General features: G+C 26.0%; 4 protein-coding genes across 5 annotated transcripts; 2 read left to right on the top strand and 2 right to left on the bottom strand.

Annotated features, from left to right (window-relative positions):
• Positions 1-1,976: 1,976 nt before the first annotated feature.
• Positions 1,977-3,557, top strand: OCT59_010193 (uncharacterized protein). Its single transcript, XM_025321531.2, has one exon. The coding sequence runs from the start codon at positions 2,355-2,357 to the stop codon at positions 3,402-3,404; it is 1,050 nt and encodes a 349-aa protein (XP_025168634.1). The 5' UTR covers positions 1,977-2,354; the 3' UTR covers positions 3,405-3,557.
• Positions 3,558-5,998: 2,441 nt separating this feature from the next.
• On the top strand, positions 5,999-7,377 carry OCT59_010194 (uncharacterized protein). Its single transcript, XM_025321530.2, has one exon. It carries the CDS (start codon positions 6,088-6,090, stop codon positions 6,958-6,960), a length of 873 nt encoding a protein of 290 aa, XP_025168633.1. The 5' UTR covers positions 5,999-6,087; the 3' UTR covers positions 6,961-7,377.
• An 11,080-nt stretch (positions 7,378-18,457) lies between these two features.
• On the bottom strand, positions 18,458-19,258 carry OCT59_010195 (uncharacterized protein; the record flags this gene model as incomplete). 2 transcript variants are annotated; one of them, XM_025311746.2, is made up of 1 exon in its annotated part: positions 18,458-19,258. In XM_025311746.2, the coding sequence occupies one exon, from the start codon at positions 19,256-19,258 to the stop codon at positions 18,458-18,460; it is 801 nt and encodes a 266-aa protein (XP_025168632.2). The 2 variants fall into 2 exon arrangements, with proteins under 2 accessions (XP_025168632.2, XP_066000470.1); XM_066132865.1 differs by having other exon boundaries at positions 18,458-18,907.
• Positions 19,259-21,952: 2,694 nt separating this feature from the next.
• OCT59_010196 (uncharacterized protein) lies at positions 21,953-23,141 on the bottom strand. The gene has a single exon (XM_066132866.1). It carries the CDS (start codon positions 23,064-23,066, stop codon positions 22,194-22,196), a length of 873 nt encoding a protein of 290 aa, XP_066000471.1. The 5' UTR covers positions 23,067-23,141; the 3' UTR covers positions 21,953-22,193.
• Positions 23,142-24,896: the final 1,755 nt, after the last annotated feature.

Here is a 24,896-nt window from a genome sequence, read left to right on the forward strand (position 1 = left end):
TATCTATCATTATTTGTTCCCGTACGTTAGTTAATAATAATAGCGAGGGAGTATGATTGGATCCGGTTCTAAACGAAAAACAGCTAATTCCATATACTGTAACTGGTTCAGAGTGCGATAACGGTTCCTTATTTTTCAAGTTTATACTACGTTAACATCGTAATAAGGTTGCAATCGTACGTTAATAAGAATAGCGAGGCCCTAACCCTAACCGCACCCTCGCTGCGAGGGTGCGGTTCTGGTGTAACTGGTTCGTGGGCGATACGCCGATACCGGTTCCTTTATTTTTACTACGTTAACGGATAATATTCATAATGAATCGTAATAAGACTGTTGTATGATAAAATAAATGATTTTATAACATTTACTTATTTCCTGTACGTTTAGTTAATAGGTGTTCTGCCGAAAAACTGGAGCATAGCTAATTCCATAGATCCATTCCAATGGTTCGGAGTGCGATATCGGTTCCTTATTTTATTAAGTTTATATTAGGTTAACGGATAATATTCATAAATAAGATTGATTTATTGCTTAATTGTTTACCCGATTATATTACTAATAAATTACAATGAGGGAATTATGCTCCAATCGAATAATAAATAAAATTATTAAGCATATACTTACTATACATATATATTTTTTCTTTTTGTCGGGTTGGCAGTTCTGTGTTCCGGGTCACTCCTTATCTCCTATTCTCCTTATACCTTTAACCTGTTAATTAAGGATAAATTTGGTATCGGTTAACGAAATACAAAATCTAGGATGAATAAAATTTTGCATTATTTAACATCATTGACTAATTTGTTATGATTTCAACTATTTCGATTACTTTTGATTACTTTGCACCACCTCATATGAACGCCCAGTTCCCAAATCCATAATACGCATTTTATGTAAAGATATTTTTAGCTCAACCCAAAAAAAGAAATAAATTTGCGGAAAAAAAAAGAATATTATATTTGAAAATTTTTTAATGTCTTTGGACAATTAAAATTTCTTTTTTTCACATGAATAATAAATTCTTCCCCAATTTAGTTATATGAAATTATTATAAAATATTTTCTCTAAAGAATCAGAATAGAATAACGAATTTCTTTGAGAGTATTCCATAAATTTAAAAATAGAAACCATAGAAAACATGTGTAAAAAATTTAAATATTTGTTTACTTAAGTTATTTCTGATAGGAATTGTTACTTTTCTAAGAAAAAGGGAAAAAAACAAATTCAGTTAGAACGAACGGATGTAGTGTCCCCCTGCTGAGTTAACCAGCAGGTAAAAGAATATTCTCTAACTTTTCTAAACAATGAAGTAAATTATTTGTTCTTATGCTAAATTTGGTGATTTATAAAAAAAAAGAGATTTTCCTAAACAATGAAATTTTAACTTAATGCGGAGTTTTGATCAAATTACAAAATGAAAATTTTTTATAGAAAGGATGTAAAATTACAGCCGTACTTATTGATCATCATAGCGCATATCGGAGTAGTTCGTTAATAATTTTTTTTCGATATTTTTCAAATAACCAAACCATCATTTTTTGTCAAATTCTTCGATCCTTATGAAATAATTTATTAGTGTTAGTATAAGAATTGCGTATCTGTGACATAATTTAATTTAATTTTAATTTGTTCATAAAAAAAAAAAATTTTTTTTACTTTACTTTATTTAGAATGAATTATCGAATTATCTCATTGAATCCATTCCTAAATTTGGTTAAAGCCAGATTTTTATCACTTAATTTCATATCACATTTACTTTGAAAAAATTACCTTTTATTTTTTCGAAGTTTTTTAATATAAAAAAGGGTATATCGACTTTGTCATTATAAATAGATTTTTATTTATATTGTTTTTTATAATACTTAGGCTCGGAATTGATATTCCAATTTAAATATATATAAATTATTATTTAATTACTTATGCCAATTTTTTAATAAATAGTCCGTTTAATCGAATATTTTAGCCCTCTGACTTTGAAAACTTTATAAGAATTCCAAAATTGTAAATCAAGCAAATTTATTCATTGCTTTTTTTAATTATTTAATATATACATATATTTACAAATATATATATATATTTGTTTTATGTATATATGTATATATGTATATATGTAATATAATAAAAAAAAAAATTTTTTTTTTATCAAATAATTTAAATCATCACTTTGTTGAATAAATTCGAAAATTTCTATATAAAAACAGTTTTCGGTTTTTGCAAATTTTTTTTTTTTTATTGAGGACAAAAAGTTCTTCTTCATTTTAATATATTTTTTTTTCGTGTCCTTGTGTCCTTCAGTTTTTTATCAAAAAAAAAAAAAAAAAAAGAAAAAAAATTTTTTTCACGTTTTATTCTCGATGGCTGCAAAACGAAATCCTAACGAACAAGATATTTTAAATCATTACAATGAACATTTAGACGATATTAACGAAACCGTTGACAAGTTACTTAATGCGATTAAAACTGGCGGTATCTCGAACGCAAGCGAATTCCTACCGAAATCCGAAAAAAAGAACGGTCACGCCAAAAGACCGCCTAATTCAAATATATTATGTTCGAATCAACTCATGAAGCTTGGCATCAGAAAGATTGCTGAAAATATTTGCGAAACAAATCATTATAATAAACAACGAATAATGGTTGTATCAAGACAATTCACGGGAAAAATCTGGCGAGAAATAATTCCCAATGAAACAAAAAAATATTTCGAAAATTTAGCTAAAGATGTCAATGAACTTCATAAAAAAAAATACCCGAATTATAAATTGGTAAAGTCTAAAAGAAAACTTAAGAATATTATAATTAAACAATATGATACATCAAGTAAAGTAAATAAAACGAGACAAAGAAAAAATTCGCTTGTGAAAAATGAAGCAGAAATTTTACCTGCCATACCACTCTTATCTTCACTCCTCCCATCACTCTCACCTTCACTCCCGCCTTCACTCCCACCTTCACTCCCTTCTTCGCCCCCATCTTCACCGCGCTCAGACGAAGATGGATTAGTTAGCATGTCACTTACATCACTTACATCTGCACAATTTTATCCCGATTTATATTCACATACTATACCACCTACAATGATTTCGAAAATACCTTCACCACAACTTTTTTCCCAATATTTTACAAATCAGACTTCGACTTCTTTCCCATTACCTCGCTTGAATAATCAATCGTCAATTCAGCCAGGTCATAACGTTCAAATGACAAATCCTCATTTTATTCCTACGACGTGGCTTACGCCAACTTATCCTAATCCAATTACTAGCGAAGTTACTCCCCCTACATTTAATATATATCCTTCACCTTCACCTTTGTCATGTGAAGATAAACTTCACAATTTTGGAAAATATAATGATGAGATTTTATCCTCTAAGGATCAGCCATCATCATACACATATTATTAATCAATTAATTATAAGCACTTTCAATTAATCTTTTTCGTATGTACACTATAGTGTATAATAGTATAATAGCGCGCATATAAATAAGTCATATATATCATTTCCGATTCTAAACCTACATTCACCTTTTTTATATAGAGAAAAAATAAGAAATCAATATAAAAGAAAAAAAAAAAGAAAAAAAAATTCAATAAAAAAAAAAAATCTCACAGTTATTTTCTTTGACTTTCAAATTCGATGTACTTATAATGAACGCGAAAAAAAAAATTTATTTTTTTTTCATCCCATAAATCATTCATATTTTTAAAAATAATCATTGTATCCCAAAAAATAAATAAAAATTTTATTTCAATTTCAACAAATGATCATACTTTGATGAGTTCAATTTATCGTAATCTTTTTTTTTTTTAACCATCACGTGCATTTTTTGGTAAAATTCCTTTTTACAGAGTTTCTAGTACCTTAAAGCTCTAAGAGTGTTCCAGCATATAGTGAAGTTTAATGAACAAAATGCGATTAACCACTTTCTCCTTTCTCTTTTGAACAACCACAATAACATGATACTTACAATATTAATAACCAGTGTATTAAATTTTTGTTACGCGGCAATTGCGATAATGGTAATCATTAGTCAATTATATTCTTAATTTTTACTTTATTACAGGTATCGTGGGAGAAAGCATGAAATTTTACTTGAAATAAAAAAAAAAAATAAAAGGCGAAGATTTACAGAAACATTCTACAATTATTAACGTATATATATGCTTTAGCATGTTATAAATGCGTATTGTAAATGCGTAATTAACGTATTTGTAGATGATAATATCATGAATTTAAAAAATTTTACTTGAAATAAAAAAAAATAAAAGTAGATGATAATATCATGAATTTTAAAAATTTTTACTTGAAATAAAAAAAAAAATAAAAAGCGAACATTTACAGAAACATTTTACAATTAACGTATTATATATATGCGTAATTAACATATTATAAATGCGTATTGTAAATGCGTAATTAACGTATTTGTAAATGATATTAAAAAATTTTTACTTTAAATAAAAAAAATAAAAAGGCCAAGATTTACAGAAACATTCTACAATTAACGTATTATACTGTATATATGCGTAATTAACATATTATAAATGCATATTGATATTGTAAAATGCGTAATTAATGTATTTGTAGATGATAACATCATGAATTTTACTTTAAATAAAAAAAAAAATAAAAGGCGAAGATTTACAGAAACATTTTACAATTAACGTATTATTATACATATTATAAATGCATATTGTAAATGCGTAATAATCAACATATTTGTAGATAATAACCTGTTTATCATCACGAAAAAATATTGATAATGATAGTACGCTAATTAAACTATTTAAATTTATCAATTGCTCCGCAGGATCTAAAATCGATTGATAACACATATGATATTTTAAAATTCGACCTTCTTCTTTTGGTCATCGCGCACGAATTATTATTATGTCGTTACCATTTATATACGGTATTATTACTGCGCTCACTATATATATAATTAATTAATCTTGATAAAAAATCATACTAATTAACATATTTAAATTATCGCAACACTAATTGGTTCAAATCGAACAAAGAAAAAAACTTTCGAACCAATGATTTTTTTTTTAGGATTGACACTAGGCTTATTTGAATTTCCCTTTCCTAAAAAATAACTTAACGTTTTTAAATCATGAGATTTTTTTTTTTTTTTGGAATAATAATCAATATTTATGTAATTTATTAGGTAAACATTTGTATAGATAAAATATAGATAATATTTTAACGTTTTGTGATTATTAAAAGGTCGGTATATGCCGAACTTTTGTCAGATTGGTTTGAAGTTTTTTTTATTTATTAATTCATGTAATATATTTTATTATGATAAATTGCTAACCACAATTAGTAATATGAACAATGTCGTCGAGTGATGATCTGATTTTTAAACACATTTGACGGATTTTATCCCACTTATTATTTATTATTATTATTATTTTTTTTATAAAAAGCCCAAGTTAATAATTATTTATTAGATTCACCATTTCTACATTTTTTTAAAATTATCGCGTTTTGGTATTACTAATTTTGATTAAATATTATTATCTTCTTGTCTCCTCATTTAAGAGTATGTGTTCAACCAACCTATTTTATTACTTATACTACCCGTTTTCTAAGTATTTATTTTAAAGTAATAAAAAAAATTTTTGATTTAATTAAATCTTAAATGCTTATTCAAACAAAGTAAATTTATTATATAAAAGTTTACTTTAAAATTTTTTTTTTTTTATTAATATTAGGATTGAGTTAAAAATTGTTTACTTGTTTATGTTTACATATTTTTTTGCAGATCTCATTCATTTTTGTAATAAAATATAAAAAAAAAAATTTTTTTTTTATATTTTTTATATTGAAAATCAATATCATTGTTTTTTTTATTGAAAAATTTTTTTTTTATTATACTTGACTAACCCTTTTTCTTTCAAATTTATATATCATATGTATATAATAAATCCGATAAATCTGACATGATTCGGGTATTTAAACGTGCGATTTCTCCCTTTTTTTTTTTTTTTTTTACAAGAGTTCAAATTCCCTTTTTCCTAAAAAAAAAAAATTATTTAAATTTAAAAATTGAAATTCCTTTAAAAACATCATTTCAAAAAATATGACTTTGTCGTTAAAACAAGATTGGGAAATTAGACTTAGACCTCTTTATATCAAATATGCTGAAAATGATAGAATAAATTTGTTCAATATAATCAATCAATTCGAATGTAATGAAATTTATAATCCTAATATTGACGTACATGAAATATTCGAGCATATATACAAACAATCCTCTCATGAAGGTGGATTAACAGCAAAAAGACAACCAAACCCATTTATGATTTTCAGGACTGCCTTGGGAATAACCGCATCACGTAAATGTGTTAAACTTCGAGACGGAACTTGTCAAAGTAAAATTGCTGGTTTATTATGGAGAGGAGCAACACAACATGAAAAAAAGAATTTTGAAACTTTATCTTTAAAGTTTAAGAATTTACACAAACAAAAGTTTCCAGGGTATGAATATAGGCCGAAAGCAAGAAATCCAGTCTCTGGCACTTTTGTTGATATGAATAATAATTTTGGAACTAGAATCGATTCTAACAACCAATCAATGTCTCAAATATCCCAACAAATCCAGCAGATTTCTAAAGATAACAATGCCACATGGGATCAACCATCTTCATTCACGTTTACAGGTTATGCTGCTGGATTAGAAGGATTAGATTCAAATTTTATGATAGGTGGTTTGCAGTATCAACTTCAGCAAGAACAAACTCAATTTTACCAAATCCCTCAATTCCCGTTACCTGAAATGTATGTACCTCAAACATACTTACCTACGGAACTCTATCCAACAAATCCGTTGAATAATGAGATTAATATAAATAAAGTCGAATATTTCCAACAAGCACCTCCTCCATCCATCGCTGAAAATTGCCCAATTCAATGTTTTGATTTTAATAATGGAATAGATTTTCATTTTGGATAAGATTTTTCAAATTATCATTATTTTTATTTTTCGTGATGCATAATTATATATGTACAAAATTAAAAAAAAAAAGAAGCAGTTTGAATTTTCGTTTCATTTTCCCGTTTCCTCCATTTCCTTTCTTTATTATAGTAATTAATTCATCGGTTTTTCTATCAATTTTCTATTAATACGGTTTTCCGTTTCTTGCTCGCTTATTTTATAAATTAATCAATTGATTTTCCGTTTCTTACCCTTATTATTTTATTTTCCGGTTTCTTGCGTATTCATCGATTTTCTTTACCCGTTAAGGTTCCCACCCCGTAATTTTATGGAATCTCTTTTAATTTTTTAGAAATTCATCAATTTTATTTTTTTCTTTTTTCAAATATATATCATGTAAAAATTCTTAAGTAAATATATATAATTACCTGTAACAAAAAAATATCCACATATAATAAATTTTATAACATTTAATAAAAATTGTTGAAAAAAAAAATTAAAGTGGAAGGAATAAATTCTAAATAAATTATAAAAAGGAACTTGATATTAAATTTTATCGATTCTCAACGGTTTTTTTTTTTAAAAAAAAATAATAAAGTAACTTTCGACGTTAAATAAGAAATCAATTTTCTTAATAACGGAAAGAAAATTCGATTTTTTGGTTAATATAATAATATATGATGATCATATTAATGCAAAATGTATATAAATGGCACTCCTAACAAAGGTCTTTGTTAAAATTGTCTTTATTGTCATACGGCGACATTTTATTTCATCATTGTGAAATGTTTCATCAATTTCTCATTCATGAAATACCAAATTTCGTTCATAAGATACTCTTTCATATGGGCGTTTTCTGTTTACTACTTCTTTGAAGATAACCCTGATTTAGTTCTATAGTAAATTAACTAATTAAAATAAATTTATTATAAAAAAAGGATTTGGAAAAAACAAGGCTAAAACTTGTTTTTACAATCAAAACCTTTTTTTTTTTTTCCTTAATTTTTTAAACTCCGTTTTTTTTAATGTTTGTTTCCAAATAAGGGATAATTCTTTCATTTAACAAATTTTATATTATTATTTTTTCTTTTTCCTTTCTTTTAAAAAAAAAAGAAAATGAAATGATTTAATTGAATTTCTTCTACATTCGGTATTAAATAAAGATAAAATTCTCTTTCTTATATGTCTAAATTAAAAATATACATCATTTAAAAATTGAATAATTCAATGAATAATATAACAAATATGGAAATATTTAATTATTATTTTTTTTTTTAAAAATAAAAAATTTTTGTCGAATTAAAATAATTAATGGTATCATCTCAATAATGAAAACTGATAATTCGATAATTCATTTTTATTCCGGCCGAAAGGATAATCCATTTATAATAAGATAAACTTTCTTATTTTTAACTGTTAAGTTCCGTTTGAAAGCGGAGAATTTTTATTATTAATTAAAACATGTGTTCAATCATTAATTCATTATACATATTTTTTTTTTTTGTCAAATTGCCTAAAAGTATTTTCTAAATAATAATCTATTTAATATGCCAAGCCGGAATTCCGAGATAAAATTCCGAAATGATATTCCGAAATAATATTATTATTTAAGGGGAAATATAAAAGCCAAGCGTTTATTAAGCCGTGAAAATATATATATATATATATATATTTCCACATAAATTTATCATTTTACGTTAAATTTTTCCTAGACGAAACGGAACGGATTAATATGGTCTACGTATAGCTTTTAATTTTAAAATTTTCTTCTTTTGTTTATAATTAATTAAATTAATTACATTTGTCGTAAAGCGATATTGTGTGGTGTCTATCCTCTTATGTGTAGTATTCCCCCACCGCTAAAACTAAATGTACCAATACGAAGCATTGAATATGTGGTCACTATGAAATTACATGTGTGCAAAATATAAAAACTCCTTAAATTTTCTCTACTAAACAAAACGGTTTGCGATAACCAATCATACGTGCAGAATTCAATTCAAAAACTTTCTAAATTTATAATTGTGTTTAAAAAAATAAAATTTTCGAGTTTTTGTAAATATAAGAAGGTTTAATTAATTAATTATTTTTTTTTTACTCGGAAAATAATTTTTTTTTTTTTATTATTGTTAAAATAAAAATAAACATGTTAATTCTTCCACTTTGTAATATAAATGGACGACAAGAAGAATTGAATAATAATAATTTTCATACGATCTTTGTTTTTTTTTTTTCATGATAAAAAAAAGATAAAACTTTTATTATCGGAGTCGACAAAATTATTCCAATTTTAGTTAATTTTTAATTACAATGATTATCAATGAATAATTAGCCACAACGATCATCAAACATGCTTGGCGGCGTGTTTTCTAATTGGAATTAACGGAAACAATACACCGTTGGCGCTCGGAGTCAATTTTCCATGGCTTGTATTCAAAGAAAATGAGCCATGTTATTATAAGAATTACCCGAATATATTTTACGTGATAACAAAATCACTATCATTTGTCATAATGACATAGTAGTAATAATAAACGAAAAAGCGCTAACTAATCTAAATTTCAAATTCCGACAAGATAATGCATTTAATAAACATTCTAAAGACGAAAACGTAGGAATACAAAACACAAGTATGTAAAGTACACACTAAACCCCAAATAGTATTGGAGGCTTGTAACAATATGCGCATTTCATTATGTGGCTAATCCTATGCATATAATCAGGTGATTCCGCGCCAATCATCAAAGGAAGGATAAAATCCCAATAATATTAATAATATCAACTCTTTTGCTTATTAATAATTGTGTTTCTAAAATTTCATTTTCGAGCTTCGTGTTTCCATATAAAATGTTATGATAACAAAAAAATGTCCAGAGTCAAGTATCTCTGAGTTATTGCACTATCCTTTATTTCGAATGCAAATTATAATAATTATACATATACATAGATATATTATATCATTCACGAATAGATATATATGTATAATTAGTTGTTAACACGGGGGGACACGTTTGGTGAAACTTTTATGAAACTTTTATTATAGTAAATAGTATTTCCGTGACTATATGTTGATTTTTGGAAATGGAATTTACTGTCACTACCCTTATACATGTGACTGTATTAGTAACGCAAATCATTTATAATGTCCGATAAACACGTGCTAAATTTTATACATAGGGTTGGCTAAACTGAAAATTTTGATTGGATAAGCAATATTTCTACCAAGAAATAAAGATCATCGAATAATTCTATCAAGAAAATCAGATCATCGAATTTTCGATTTCTTAAAAGAAAACTCAATTATTTATCATATTTTGCAAAACTCCCCTATTTTACTATTTTTATATTACATTTACATTTCCATGTCGAAGATATATTATTTCATCGCTACCGTAGTACCGTTAAAGATTTAACAGAAAACGTAAGTAAAATTAAAAAAATGATGTTTCAGAATAATTCTACTATTGTCAAACGACGCACATTTTTTCTTTCTTTCCTTTCTTTTTTTTTTTTTTTTTTTTTTTTTGAAACGTAAACATTTACATAAAACATTTACATAATTATCTATATAGAAGATGGAAACTATTTATTATATTACCATATCTATTTATTAATTACTTATTATTATTATTATTTTTTTTTTTGATGTCACAACAATCATACTAAAAACATCTCTTCATTGATAAGCTAATAGGATTAAGGCATATATGATCGCAAATTATGTAACGAGATACACAAACAAAACTCTATTTTTTCAATAATAGTTGTGTTATTGTGATGATAAGGCAATGTATTGTTTTTTCTTTTAATGGGCATTTTTTTATTACTCTCCCATGATTCTACCTAAACTTTGGTCATCTATTTTCTTTGTACATCATTGTTTGATAATCCAATCATGTTTTTTATTTCCGAAATTTACAGTATATTACATATATATAATCGGTTGAAAATATATACTAATATGTGGTCATCTGATAAAACCTATACATGTAGTAATAAATATATGATCGAAAATTAAAACTTTTTTCAGTATGTTATCGTACGTTGTGATGAATAATGAATTAATGATTAAAGTTTTTTCAGAGATTATTATTACATCAAAAATTAATGCCAAGAGCTTTTTTTTTTCCTCATTATTTAACTAAAAATATATATGATCATACAGTACATTAAAAAGAATTCTCTAAGTGAACGTAGGGAAATGGAAATTTTGCATTTCCTAATAGAATTCAGAAAAAAAACCTAAAGATTACATAAATGCAAATAAATAAATAAACAAATTTTACATAATCTGTTGCGCCTGGTTTGATTTTATTTTGTTTACTAGATTTCTATGAGAAATTTCTGTGGGAGATTTCTATCGAAGATTTCTCAAAATCATTGAAAAAGAATATGTAGATCCTATACATTTTTGGATTTTTAACCAAAATAAGCAATTCCAAAGAATTTTCTTAGACTCAATAAATACATATCGTGTTATTTTTTAGTAAATAAAATTTATTTAAATACTCGGTATTCAATTTCTTTTTTTGTTTCTCCTTGTTTCATCTAACAATTAAATAATAATAATAATAAAACAAAAACAAAAACAAATAATAATCACAATGTAACAGAAAATAATCAATTATTTTTTTTTTATAAAAGAAAATTATTTGTTTCCGGGTCATGGTACGTGCGAAAAAGAAGGTTCTATGCAAAGAATGTTTCTATTATTAAATTAAATGTTCAACTAATATTCCGTAGATCAATTTTTTTAAAAAAAAAGTGTATCATCACAATCATATGTAGTTTAAAGTTGTTGTGACATACATTACTTTAATTTTTTTTTTCATGTGATATTGTGATATTAAAAAGATTTTTTCCTTTAATTAAAGACTTTTATTTAAGGGAAATCGACATTTATCAAAAAAAAAGGAGCACGGAGAAAGAATTCGTATATGTGGAATTTAGTGCGTGGAAATAAAAAGGGATCAAATTGTAATCTGCTGCTTATCATTTTATTCGCACTAAGAAGAAAAGAATTAATAATAAATGTGAAAATCTGCTGCTTATCTTTTTTATTAAGAAAATTACCCTATATGATAATGGATCGGATTTCATTGTTGTTTTAAGTATTTGTTGTTATATTTATTATTTCAATTTGTAATTAGCTTTGTTTATTTGATCATTTTGAATGTACACATGAATATTGTATATGTATAAAGGTTAAAATTCATTGGTGATCTCCGAAAAATAATTTGCGATGACAAATATTAATAATCTGTTGATATTTTGGCGTGAAAAAAAAAACAATATACAAATTTACAATGAATCTGATTAACGTAAGTCGGTAATAATCAATTTTATACTTGAACTTTATAAATGACGATATAATATTATAATAATAATTCAAAGCAAACAATGAAAGATTTTTTAGATCATCAAATAATGGTTATTATGTATGTTAAATGGCTAATTTCATACTAATCATACTAATTTTGTCCTAAAATAGAAAAAGGCATTTGTTATATGATTGTTCCAAATTAAATATAGGTACGTTCTGTTATGCAGGATAGTGAGGATACTATGACGAAACGCTCCCAAATATAATGCCGTATCGTGAGCAAAAAAGAATAATATTATTTAAATTCGAAAAAAAATTTATTTTCTCTTGAAATTTTACTTAATTCACTCTCACGTGATAAAAAGTGCGACTTTCAGAAATTAAAATCAATTCATAATGTTGGCCGGAATTAATAATTAATTTCAAATTACAGTAGTAAAATTAAAAAAAATGCTAACTGGTATAATACAAAATAAGAGTATCGGGACTTTTCGCCGAAACCCGTTTCGCTGAAACCATTTTGCCGAATGGACATTTCGTCGAATGGATATTTTTCTGAATGAACATTCCGCCGAAAAATTACTTATTCCATTTTGTTAATTTATTCTAAATAGAAATCTTTTCTAGATTTGAACTACAGTATACTCTCGATATACCGAAGCCACGATATACCGAAGATCACCATATACCGAAGATTTTTGTATAACCATTTTCATTAATAATTAAAATTTTTTGATATACCGATTTTACTATAAAATTTTATATAACATTATACCGAAGTTTTCATTTTTACCGTTTATAATAGTATATAATAAAAATAAGTTCGTTATACCGAAGATCAAAATCATATGATCAAATGATGTTTAATTTGCGTAACTTTCGCAACTTTATTCTCTCATTTTTATTTTTCAGTATTAACGTTACTTTGAAGTTAAATATTTAGCTGCTTTAGCTTCTTTAAAAGATATGAACGTTAGATAATTGGATTAGCAACAAGTGATTTGTAAAATTTGTTAAACGTAAAATATGTAACGATTTTCATAGTATAATAAAGTCACATGATTTTAATCTTAATATAACGAAGTTTTCTAAAAAAATTATATAAACTTCGGTATATAAAAAAATTTGATATACCGAAGATCACTATATACCGAAGTTTTAGTCTTGAACGGCGACTTCGGTATATCGAGAGTTGACTGTAGATGATTTTTATTCGTTGTTATTTATAATATATTAATCTATTTTTACTGAATAAATGTTTTCAGGAAAATAAAGTTATTCATTTATTGCTTAACAATTAATATCAGTTACTTGAATGTTAAAGTGATAATATCCTGGAAAAAAAAAGATCACTAAAAATAATTTATTTTTTATTTTCATTGCGCGATGAATATTTTTTATAAAAAATGATGAAAAGTGGATTCGGTGAAATAGGATAAAATGCATTTTCGGTGAAACGTCCTTTCAGCAAAACATCCTTTCAGCGAAACATCTCCCTTCAGTCCAAAATAAGAAATCTTAATTGAATTTTTAATTGGCGAAATTTGTATAAATAAATGAATAAATAACCGGAAATCATAATTATTGGGTCGTATGACGATATTATGTATGTAACATTTATGTAACTCCCGTCGTCGTAAGTACTTTTTAAAAACTTGATTTAAAAAAACAGTCATATTTTACTCAAACTGCTAACCAAATTAACCGATGTTAGGTAACCGATCATTAACTTAACGATCTGTTATTTCAAATTGTGCAGACCCACAACTTTGCTAATATGGGTAAAAAATTCCGAAGCTATAATATATCTTGATTATAAAATCACACCAGTAACCGTTATAAGAGTTTTTTTGTCCATCGGTATTATGTATACACCGATGGATTTTATAAAAAAGTATAAAATCTATATAAAATCTATCGGTATACTGTACGTAATACACAATGAGAGCCTTGCATATGAGCATATCTAAGAAAAATCCCCGATATCCATGGAATAAACAAGTATTTATTAGATTCGTTATTCCAAAAAAAAAATTTCACTGTAAGCCAATGATTAAATTTTTACTAACAATGTGCAATTTTGTGTATGTCATATCTTATTAAAATATCAAATATGATATTTATGTGAGTGAAATATGAATTTTAGTAGATTTGATAAAATTTGAACAATTAATGTCGCCCTACAGCGTACCGGTTTATGTATACACTTGGGAAGTATACAAAGGGTTTGTTATTAAAATACTGAAACTTCGCACAATATATCTGCTGATATATATATACCTAACAAACTTAAAAAATGCACCATTTAAAACGTATCCTCTTTGGAATTATTCTCCAGTCCTCTGGTTCAGCTTTTGCTAATGAATATGTTCCTAAACAAGATGATTTTGATCAATTAATCAATGCGCTTGTTCCTATACTGCTGATAATTTTTTGTTTAAATCAGAAAGAAAGAAATTTCGGAAAAAGAAAAGGGTATTAAAGAGAAAGAGGAATTTAAAAAAGAAAACATATAATTACAATAAATAGAATTTGTCGAATCTTCAAGTATACTAGTTTTTTAAGGATTTTGCAACGCCCGTTTGCAATTGGATTTCAATCTTTTTTTTTTTTGAATTACAGCCAGTTCTGTTTTCATTATAATTATAAATAGATATAAATAAAGGTTCAGAATTAATAATTATTTTTAATATTTGTCTCTCTCGCAATTCAAAAATATTCCTGTGAATAATTTCACGAATGTTTTTATCTACTCATATGCCGTGACTGGGGTTTTAAGCATACCATTTATGTTAAAGAAGACGTTATATCATGCACAATTTTTTATCATATCATTTTGTTTGAACGTAAGTTGTTACTGATTTTCTAGAAATAGTTTCATAGTTTCTGTAAAATTTTAAGATCTCTTTGTGTTTTAGTGATCCATCAGTGACGGAGATTTATTTAATGAACTTAACTTGTTTAACTGAGCTTTATCGATAATTCTCCGAGATCTATTTCTAAATATTTATTATAGCTCCTAGAAGTTAAGTTGTAAAAACTGCAAGTTTATAAGTAATTGCAAAAGTTATTACTAGTTATTGTAACAGAGTAAAAAGTAAAAACTTACCTCGAATTTTATTATAAGTCTATAATATTCTAAAAATTCGAAAATTAGAATATGTTTGGTTGTTCGATCAACACCTACCTGGCCTGTATTATGATGATCTTGGCATCAGAAAAGGTGCCAATATTACATATATCACTATCTAACGAGGAGATTATTTAATATTTTTATGAAATAAAGATGAAAAACGAGCGTGAAGAAAAAAAAAATATCAAACTAGGTTGTTAACGTAAATTCCAATGTAATCCGTTATTAAAAATTTCAAATTTTATATGCTAATCTAAATTATTGGTTCCGTCATATTTTAGAATTTAATTATCACAGATCACGGTCTTTGTGAATTGTGATGTGGGATACGAATTTTACATAACTTTATTCAGAACCTTAGAAGGAAACAAACAATTATTTCATCGCGCACTTACACAAAATGATGTTTGTAATTTCTCAGGACTAGCTTAATAATTAAATTTAGATTTCCTTTTAACGCTAGTTTATTTGGTATTTGTGGTGGCGTGAGAAGTAATATGTGGGAGAAATCCAGGATTATACTAAATATTCGTATCTTGTGATCATTGATCGACGATCTCATGATGGGATTTTAATAAAGCTTAACTAACTATGGCGTGACTATAAATGTATTATTATGCATGTCTCTCAATCATACTAGATAACATACAATATTTGTCATTTTTTTTTATACATTAACGAAAAGTTTAAAAAGTTCTTTTGATTTGAAACGTTTCTCTTTTCATAATGTTTCATGCAAAGTTAACTAACTACTTGCTAAAACATGTGTTAAATCTATTCAAGGCTTCTAATACAAAATATTATCAGTTTAATTTTTAGCCAAATTTTTTTTTAATGTGTACTATTTCGGGCTTCCACCCTTTCAAACCAATTTTAGGTTAAAAAACTTAATTTTGCTGTAAACATATCATTTAAATAACGTAGGCTGAAATTATTGCACGATTTCTCTTTTCTATGCATAGTTCTGTCCTCAAGGACTGTGATATGAATCATTTCTTTCGTAACAAAATTTGACCACTGTAGGACTTGTGCCCATCCAAAAGGATGTTTGCCATCACAAGCTACATCGCCTGTATCATTTTTTAAATTAAAATGTTGTGCTAATATAATTTATTAAATGCAATATATCCCGAGTTTCATAACAAAATAAAATGAAATAATTCCAAAACAATCCTAACTAAAACTACTAAATCAAACTGCGATAATTTCCCCTTATTAGTAACTACAACATACCCTTAATTATAATAATTAAAGTGGCTCTTTTCATCATAAGAAAAAGGTTAAAAGAATCGACCAATTAAAAGGATAGTGTGAAAATCTAATTATTATCCGTTTCAAGGTATTTATACCTCCTAATGTTATACTAAGTTCTAAATAAGGGCTTCCATTAATAATACCGATTAAATAATAATTCCCCCGTTCTAATCACAAAGAAAAATCAATTAAAATGAAATAATAATTGCGGATCATTTCAATAATGCACGTAATTACCCTGACTATTACCATCATTGACCATCTTAATCCCCTATATAACCCACTTGTTGATCATTCCGGACCGCAGCAAATAAAATACAGAGAAAATTTGTTTTTTACTTCGAATCACCGGGGGTGATCATCACCGTTGGCCAGAATTATCAATTTTTACCGGCACTATATTGTAAATTCTAAAATTAAATATAATACTGCGCCCCAAAATTAATAATTTCACGTAGCTACACCATCTAAAGATTTTCTCGTCATTTTTTAGCAAGAACCAAATCTCATTATTTACATTACTAGAAATTATTACAAATTCATTATTTTTCGCCTTTGTTTCAAGTTGTTTATGTTCGTAAATTGCGATCACTGGGGCCGAACGTCACAGATTGCATGCAGTAAAATGTTATTCGAAAAGTTACATGCAAATTGTTTTTGTACTAAATTTTTAAAATGTACAATACTTCAGTATTACATCAATATTATAATATCGTTATTATATTTCTTTTTTGAAATTTAAGAATAAAGTAACTTCTCAATAAAAATTCAATAATTTGGTTCTAATGTTTAAATGTACTGTACTTCTTTCAAAAGCGCTTAATATTTGACACGATCGACATCACTTTCAGGAGTTAGATGAATAAAATTTGTATTTATGGAAAGTCATAATAGGAATAAATATATAAATCGCGCTCTAGACAAATAATTCAAGAAGAAAGGCAACTTAATTATAGTCGTTACACTGAACGATTTCAAATAATTATTATCTAATTTTGGTAACAAATTTCAAAAGCAACGCAAATACCTTATAGTTAATCTAATTTTTTAATGACTTCAAAGATTAATCCATGCATATTAAGATATGAAATCGTGGTGCGTTTAAAGAATAAACCTTTCTCTTATTATTTAATATTTAATTATATAATGTGAAAAAATTCACGAATTCACGTACTATCTAAACGGCTATTAATTTCAGATCTTAATTAAATTAGAATCGTTAAACAAAAAAGACAAGAAGAAATATGCAAAGGATATAGAAATAAAAGTAATATTTCAAAAATTCTTAAATTTCAATAAAATTCAAAGACTGGAGCCACGATTATTAAATTTGGGATACAAATAACTTAATGATCAATTAGTGATCACTCGCTCGGTACGCAATGATCATATTAAATTACAAGAAATACACGATGATCAATTGTTTAGTTACGATTGAAACAATGCAAATTTTTTTTTATTTTTTACTTGCAATAATTGCTTGTAGTAATAAAAGTAATAAATTGCATAGCTTTCATAGATGTTAAAATATGTACCATATTGCGTAATAATATACACAGGCGATCTCGATAACTGAAACTCATCCGTTCATACTTCCATTAGAAAAAATACGATATATCGAAAATAAATCTATTATTGTGCTATAATACTCCGTTCCAGACCCAACTCCGGTATATTGAAGGTTCAGGTTTATCAAGATTGCCTGTGTAATTGATTTCATGAACTAAAGAAGAAAATAATAAAAAGCTTATGTATTGATAAAGAAATTTGAAAATGAGTTTTTAGTGAATATCTTAATTATCAATTCAATCTAACAAAAATGAGAAAATCGATTCTTGTAGATTGAATGTTTCATTGGGAATTGAAATTTCATATATATTAATATCCTGCGGGCAAGTAAAGAAATTATCTAACGGATGGTGGTAATTAATATTCTGATCGGAAAATTCATAATTTGGATATATGATTCGTTCAAAGTCTAAATTATCAATATTATATATAAGTTGTTGATTTACTTGATTCGTGGTATTTTTTTGGATAATTTTAGGTTTTCTTGGTTGTTTTCTAGTTGTACTTTTTTTTGACTTACGTTCTGTATCTCGAAAGTTGCCGTCATGCATACCAACGAAAATCGAACCAGCTGGCTTGTTTTTACAATAGATTTTATCTTTATGGTATTCATTTTGCAGATTTTTAACTTCTGTGGCGAGCTTCTTGTATTTTTCACGATCTTCCTCCCCCAATTTTTTCCACATTTCACTAACGACTTGTGTAAAAAATACTCCATCTTTTACTTCCTCTATGAGACCTTGTTCCAATACTTCAAGATAAACGACATGCCTAAAGACAAAAAAGCAGTTCATCGACCTTCTGGGTAGTCCTTCTTTATTCAAATCTTTGACCATTATTTTATTCGCTGAATACTCTGGTGGAAAAATTTTCGTAAGGTTAAGTTTTTCGATAAATTTGATTACTAATGTATTATCCATCTTCTTGGGTCCGGACCCTTCTATATTTTCTGCTGAAGGCATAAGTTTACAATGTAACTCATCTACTTCATTCACTATTACAGGGTCAATATTTTTGAATTGTTCAAGCTTTTCCATTATATTGAAAAGAAACTTTTAAAAAAGACAAGATAAAAAAATTGACACGAAGTCTATGAAAAAAAAAATTGCGGTTTAATACTATCGTTATTATTTTATACAACACTTGGGATGTCGTGTTGTAAAATCTAAACCAAAAGCTTCCTTTTTTTATATGTAATTTATCTATTTTAGTAATAATTTATGCACATAATTAAAAATCAATGCTATATTAAACTATCACGAAATTAGTTAAAGGTAAAATGACCAAACCTTATTCTTTGAATTTATTATGATTTTTTAGATTTTAGTAAAACTAAGGATTTTGATTTCACCCATTCCGTTGTGTAATAGTAAACAATTATCGGATACATTTTTGCATAAAAATAGTTAAAAAAAATCGGAGAAAAAACCCGTTAATGCATAATCTGAGTATCACTACTGACCAATCACTACTAAATTTATTTATTCATTTGATTCGTTTGACAAAACTAGCTTATTTTGATTATTGTGTCATTTTATCCGGATAATTATCGGATATTCGTTATCCGAGGATTGGCAGAAATCCGGATTAATTAACCGTTACGCGGAATTTTCTGAGATTTGTACAGTATTACTACTGTATTACTAATGTAAAATTTGCACAGATCCCGATAATTCCTGCAAATGCCATGGGAATCCCATCACTAGTACCATCCCTCCGGCAAGAACGGCGCAAAAATTTTCTATAGATTCGCAGTGATAAATTGTCAAATTGCAAAATTTGCTTATGATATTCTACCAAAATTTGTTCCTGCAATCCAACATATTCGTTTGTAACTATTGTACAAATACAATAAATATTATAATAATGAATTTTTTAACTAAGAGTTATAAGAAAGTCTTAAATGCAACTTCGATTGAATAAAAATTTTTATTGTACATTTATCAAATAATTCTTATTCTGTGTAACTTTTGTAACTATAACCAGAGAGGTACTAATAAACATGATATTTTCGTTGCAGTGCTTATTAAGAGTTTGTTTAAAATTTCGGTATTGATCGTTACTTTAAAAGTCTGTCTATTCAAGATTTATTCATTTTTTAGACTCATGATTTGATTTGTATAACATTACGCTTTCAAACGATTTTGGGGTCAAATGAGAATTTAATTTTGCTGTATAAACAACGTAGGCTAGAAAGTGATGATCTACGTGATTTCTCATAATTCGTGGCCAAGGATTGTGAAATGTGAAGTGAATCGCTTCTTTCGTAACAAAATTTGACAACTAAAAACTTTCCCGTCATTTTGATTAACAAATATTCAGAGAAAATTTTACACTGACAAAAAAATTAAAAATATTGAACTATAAATAATTCTTGTATAAATATTTATAAATTATAAACATCTTTTTTTTTCTTTAACCTATTAAACAAAAAAATTTTTTTTTCCTAAATTTGTAAATTTCAAATCCCATTATTTTCATTAGTACAAGTTCCCATTTTCTTCTAATGCTTTTTTATTTATTTACTTTTTTACCTTTGTTTCAAGTTTGTTTATATTTTATAAATTGTGATCATTGAAACCAGAATGTCACTGATTACGTGCATACAAATGATTCGAAAGTTTAAATCTTGTTTTTGTATTGTACTCAAAAAATAGAATTCCAAATTTCTTTAAAAGGATACTTTATCATATACTGTATATTATGTCAGTATTATGTAAAAATTAATGTGTCATTATTATTGTTCTTTTTTACTTACGAAATTTTAATAAAAATAATTTCTAAATAAAGGATTTCTAAAGTTTTGTTCCCAAATATTTAAAACACATCTTTTCTAATGTACACTTTCAATTACAAAGATTTCACAAAGAGACAAGTCTAGAATGAGACACGATCGACATGATTTACTCCACAAAATAAAATTTGTACGAAATTAAACATTGCCCAGGAAAAATCATTTCCAATAAAAAATTATATTTGTTTTTGTTTTTCTATTTCGTTTCGAGTTTTTATTTGTGAAATTGAAGAACCAACCATAATAATAATAAAGCCCAATAAATAAATTTTGGAAAATTTAAGGACTTTCCTAAGCTGCGCTTTCTGAATTTAAATTCTGTTTGGGTGCTTACATAATAATTCGTATAATTCGGTACTTTTATTATTATTATTTTTTAGTGCATACATTGACTGAGTAATTGAAATTTAAATTGTACAAATGATAAATTATAAAATTTTATTAGTGGGATAAATAGAATCAAAATAAAATTGTATTTATGGAAAATCATAATTGAAATAAATATATAAGAACGCGTTCTAGAAATCATTGTAGTCGTTACACTGAACAAATCAAATATTTCACATTTTTATTAAGAAAATGAACGTATAGTTTATTTGCAAATTTCAAAGGTTAATTCGACCATGCATATTAAGTTACGAAATTGCGGTGCATTTAATAAGTAATAAGTTTCTTATTATAATGCAATTTTTTAATTATACGTGAAGATTAAAAAAATTTACAGAATCGTTAAACGGAAAGAAAAAGAGAAATAAGCAAAGAATATAGAAATGAAAATAATTTTCCAAAAATTTTAATTATAACAAACAAACCGAAAATCCAAAGACTGGAACCACTTGTTAAAATTTGGGATGCAAATCATTTAGTGAACAATTAATTGATTGATCACTCGGCTCGTTACGCAATGATCATTTTAAAAAATTACGTGTTATGATTAACAATGCCAATTTTTTTTTATTTGCCAATTTCATATAATTTTATTTATCTTAATACAACGTTATTTACCCATAAACAAATCCATATGCTTAAAAATTGAATGAAATGAAAAAAAAATACATATGTAATAAATTGCATAGCTGTTAAATATGTACCATATTATGTAATAAATAAAAATCTTATGTATTAATAAAGAAATTTGGAAATGAGTTTTTAGTGAATATCTTATTTATCGATTCAATCTAACAAAAATCAAATGGTAAAAACGATTCTTGTAGATTGAATGTTTCATTGGAAGTTGAAATTTCATATATATTAATATCCTGCGTAAAGAAATTATCTAACGGATGGTGGTAATTAATATTCTGATCGGAAAATCCATAATTTGGATATATGATTCGTTCAAAGTCTAAATTATCGATATTATATATAAGTTGTTGATTTACTTGATTCGTGGTATTTTTTTGGATAATTTTAGGTTTTCTTGGTTGTTTTCTAATTGTACTTTTTTTTGACTTTCTTACTTTATGTTCTGCATCTCGAAAGTTGCCGTCATGCATATTAACGAAAATCGAACCAGCTGGCTTGTTTTTACAATAGATTTTATCTTTATGGTATTCATTTTGCAGATTTTTAATTTCTTTGGCGAGCTTCTTGTATTTTTCACGATCTTCCTCCCCCAATTTTTTCCACATTTCACTAACGACTTGTGTAAAAAATACTCCATCTTTTACTTCCTCTATGAGTCCTTGGTCCAATACTTCAAGATAAACGACCTGCCTAAAGACAAAAAAGCAGTTCATCGACCTTCTGGGTAGTCCTTCTTTATTCAAATCTTTGACCATTATTTTATTCGCTGAATACTCTGGTGGAAAAATTTTCGTAAGGTTAAGTTTTTCGATAAATTTGATTACCAATGTATTATCCATCTTTTTGGCTTCTATATTTTCTATTGAAGGCATAGATTTATAATGTGACGCATCTACTTCATCGTTAATGAATGGGTTGCTTTCATGTACCACTTTATTGGGTTCGATTTCCCCTCTACTTTCCGATGAATAAAGTGACATATCTCTGCTTTCTTCATAAAAATCATTATGAGGGATTGAATTCATTATAACTATAGGTTTTATCGTAAATATTAAATGTGTAATTTTTTTTTTACTTTTTATTTTTTTATTTTTTTTATTGTTTTATTTATTATAAAGCTATATTTTACATAAAGCTAACGTTAAGCAGCTCATCTACAACATGTCTATTTATAAGAAAATTTATAATAATAAAAAAAAAATAGAATATTTTTTAATAATTCAATTAAAAAAAATGCAGGAATTAAAAAAAAATAGCGGGGAATATAATTAACCAATTGTATTTAATTGATATATTATTTATTTATTTATTTATCCAACTCATTTAATAAAATAGATCACAAACAATAATGGTTACATTTAAAGTTTTTTGCTGAGAGATTTTTTTCATTCTTATTTTTTTTTTTTCTTTGAAAACTCTTCATTTATAGAAACGATAATCGAGAAGTATTATATAATTGCGTCAATTAAGTTAACCATTTTTTGTTTTTTATTTAAATCAAATGTTTCCGAATATGAAAAAATACGTCAACTTTATTTTAAGAATTAAAATTTTAGAAAAGAGGGTGAACAAAAAGGCGTTAATACATGTACATATACACATATATATATATGTATCATTAGTTAAAATTAAGATTCTACAATCATATATTAATATATATCTGACTTTAAATCGCGAAGATAATGATGAATTATTTATTTACGTTATGTTTTAGCCGAAACTCCGAATTTCCGGTGTGCCTAAATAGGATTTCTTTCATTCAAAACTAAATTTATCATAGTGTAAGTTACGTGTAACAGAGGTTTAAGGTTTAAATAGAACCATAAGTGATTATTTTTCAATGAAATTCAAGGAGATTAAGCCAATAAAAAATTATCAAATAAAAAATTATTAATTATTCAATTTTTATTTTATTACAAATTAAGGCGTTTATTATAATTTATCTTTCATATATGAAAACCTGTTTTTTATTGGAATACTAAAAATGTCTCCAATGATAAAATCGATAAATTTACACAATAGAAAAACTGTTAATTAATGAATAAAGAAAAAATTTTTTTTTTTATCAGTTAACAGAAAATATATATATATACATATATATATATATAAATAAAATAAAATAAATAGTATTAAAAGAACAATATGCTCTCTCTCATTGTTTACTAATAAAAAGAAAAATACATATAATACGTGAAAATCAATGATGAAATATGCGTGTAGTAAGTCTCTGAAATGCGCAATTATAATTTAAAAACTATAATTATTATTTATGTATGTTCTGACGCTAAACGGGAATCACGCGAACCTGGAAATTTGTGACACGATCGATAGGATATCATCAATATCGTTGGCGCGTGGAAATTGAATCAGAAAAAAAAAATGTACCCCAATGTTTTTAGTAGTAGATCATCAAATCTTTTCATAGCAAGCATATAAAGAATTATCTTTAAAAAAAAACGACAATATGATCAGAAATAGAAAGAAGACAAAGCTAAATTTCAACATATCAAACTTAAAAAAAATTTTTTTTTTTAATCATGAGGAAAACATACATTTATTTGTTTTATTGTGGCTTTTGATAATTAATGGCAAAGCGCGTATGTAAATCTAACTTTATTTGAAACAGAATAATGCATGAATTTTACTATAAATAATATATTTTTTTTCTTTATTACCAAATATTTTTTTTTCTAGTCTTTCATAAATGATATCATTTATTTGACCTTGGTGCATTGTTTCGTAAATTTGCATAATGTTGATTAAACAATGAGGAATTATTTTGCATTCTTTTTTCTTTTTACGAACCTTCTAAAATAATATGTTTATTATTCTTGTAATTTTCGGGATCTTTGGAT

Source organism: Rhizophagus irregularis, chromosome 18 (genome assembly GCF_026210795.1).
Source record: "Rhizophagus irregularis chromosome 18, complete sequence".
In the NCBI taxonomy this organism is placed as follows: Eukaryota; Fungi; Glomeromycota; class Glomeromycetes; order Glomerales; family Glomeraceae; genus Rhizophagus; species Rhizophagus irregularis.

Excerpts from the sequence above, each read along its gene's own strand:
- OCT59_010196 (XM_066132866.1), bottom strand. The coding sequence starts at position 23,066 with ATGAATTCAATCCCTCATAATGATTTTTATGAAGAAAGCAGAGATATG.
- OCT59_010193 (XM_025321531.2), top strand. The coding sequence starts at position 2,355 with ATGGCTGCAAAACGAAATCCTAACGAACAAGATATTTTAAATCATTAC.
- OCT59_010194 (XM_025321530.2), top strand. The coding sequence starts at position 6,088 with ATGACTTTGTCGTTAAAACAAGATTGGGAAATTAGACTTAGACCTCTT.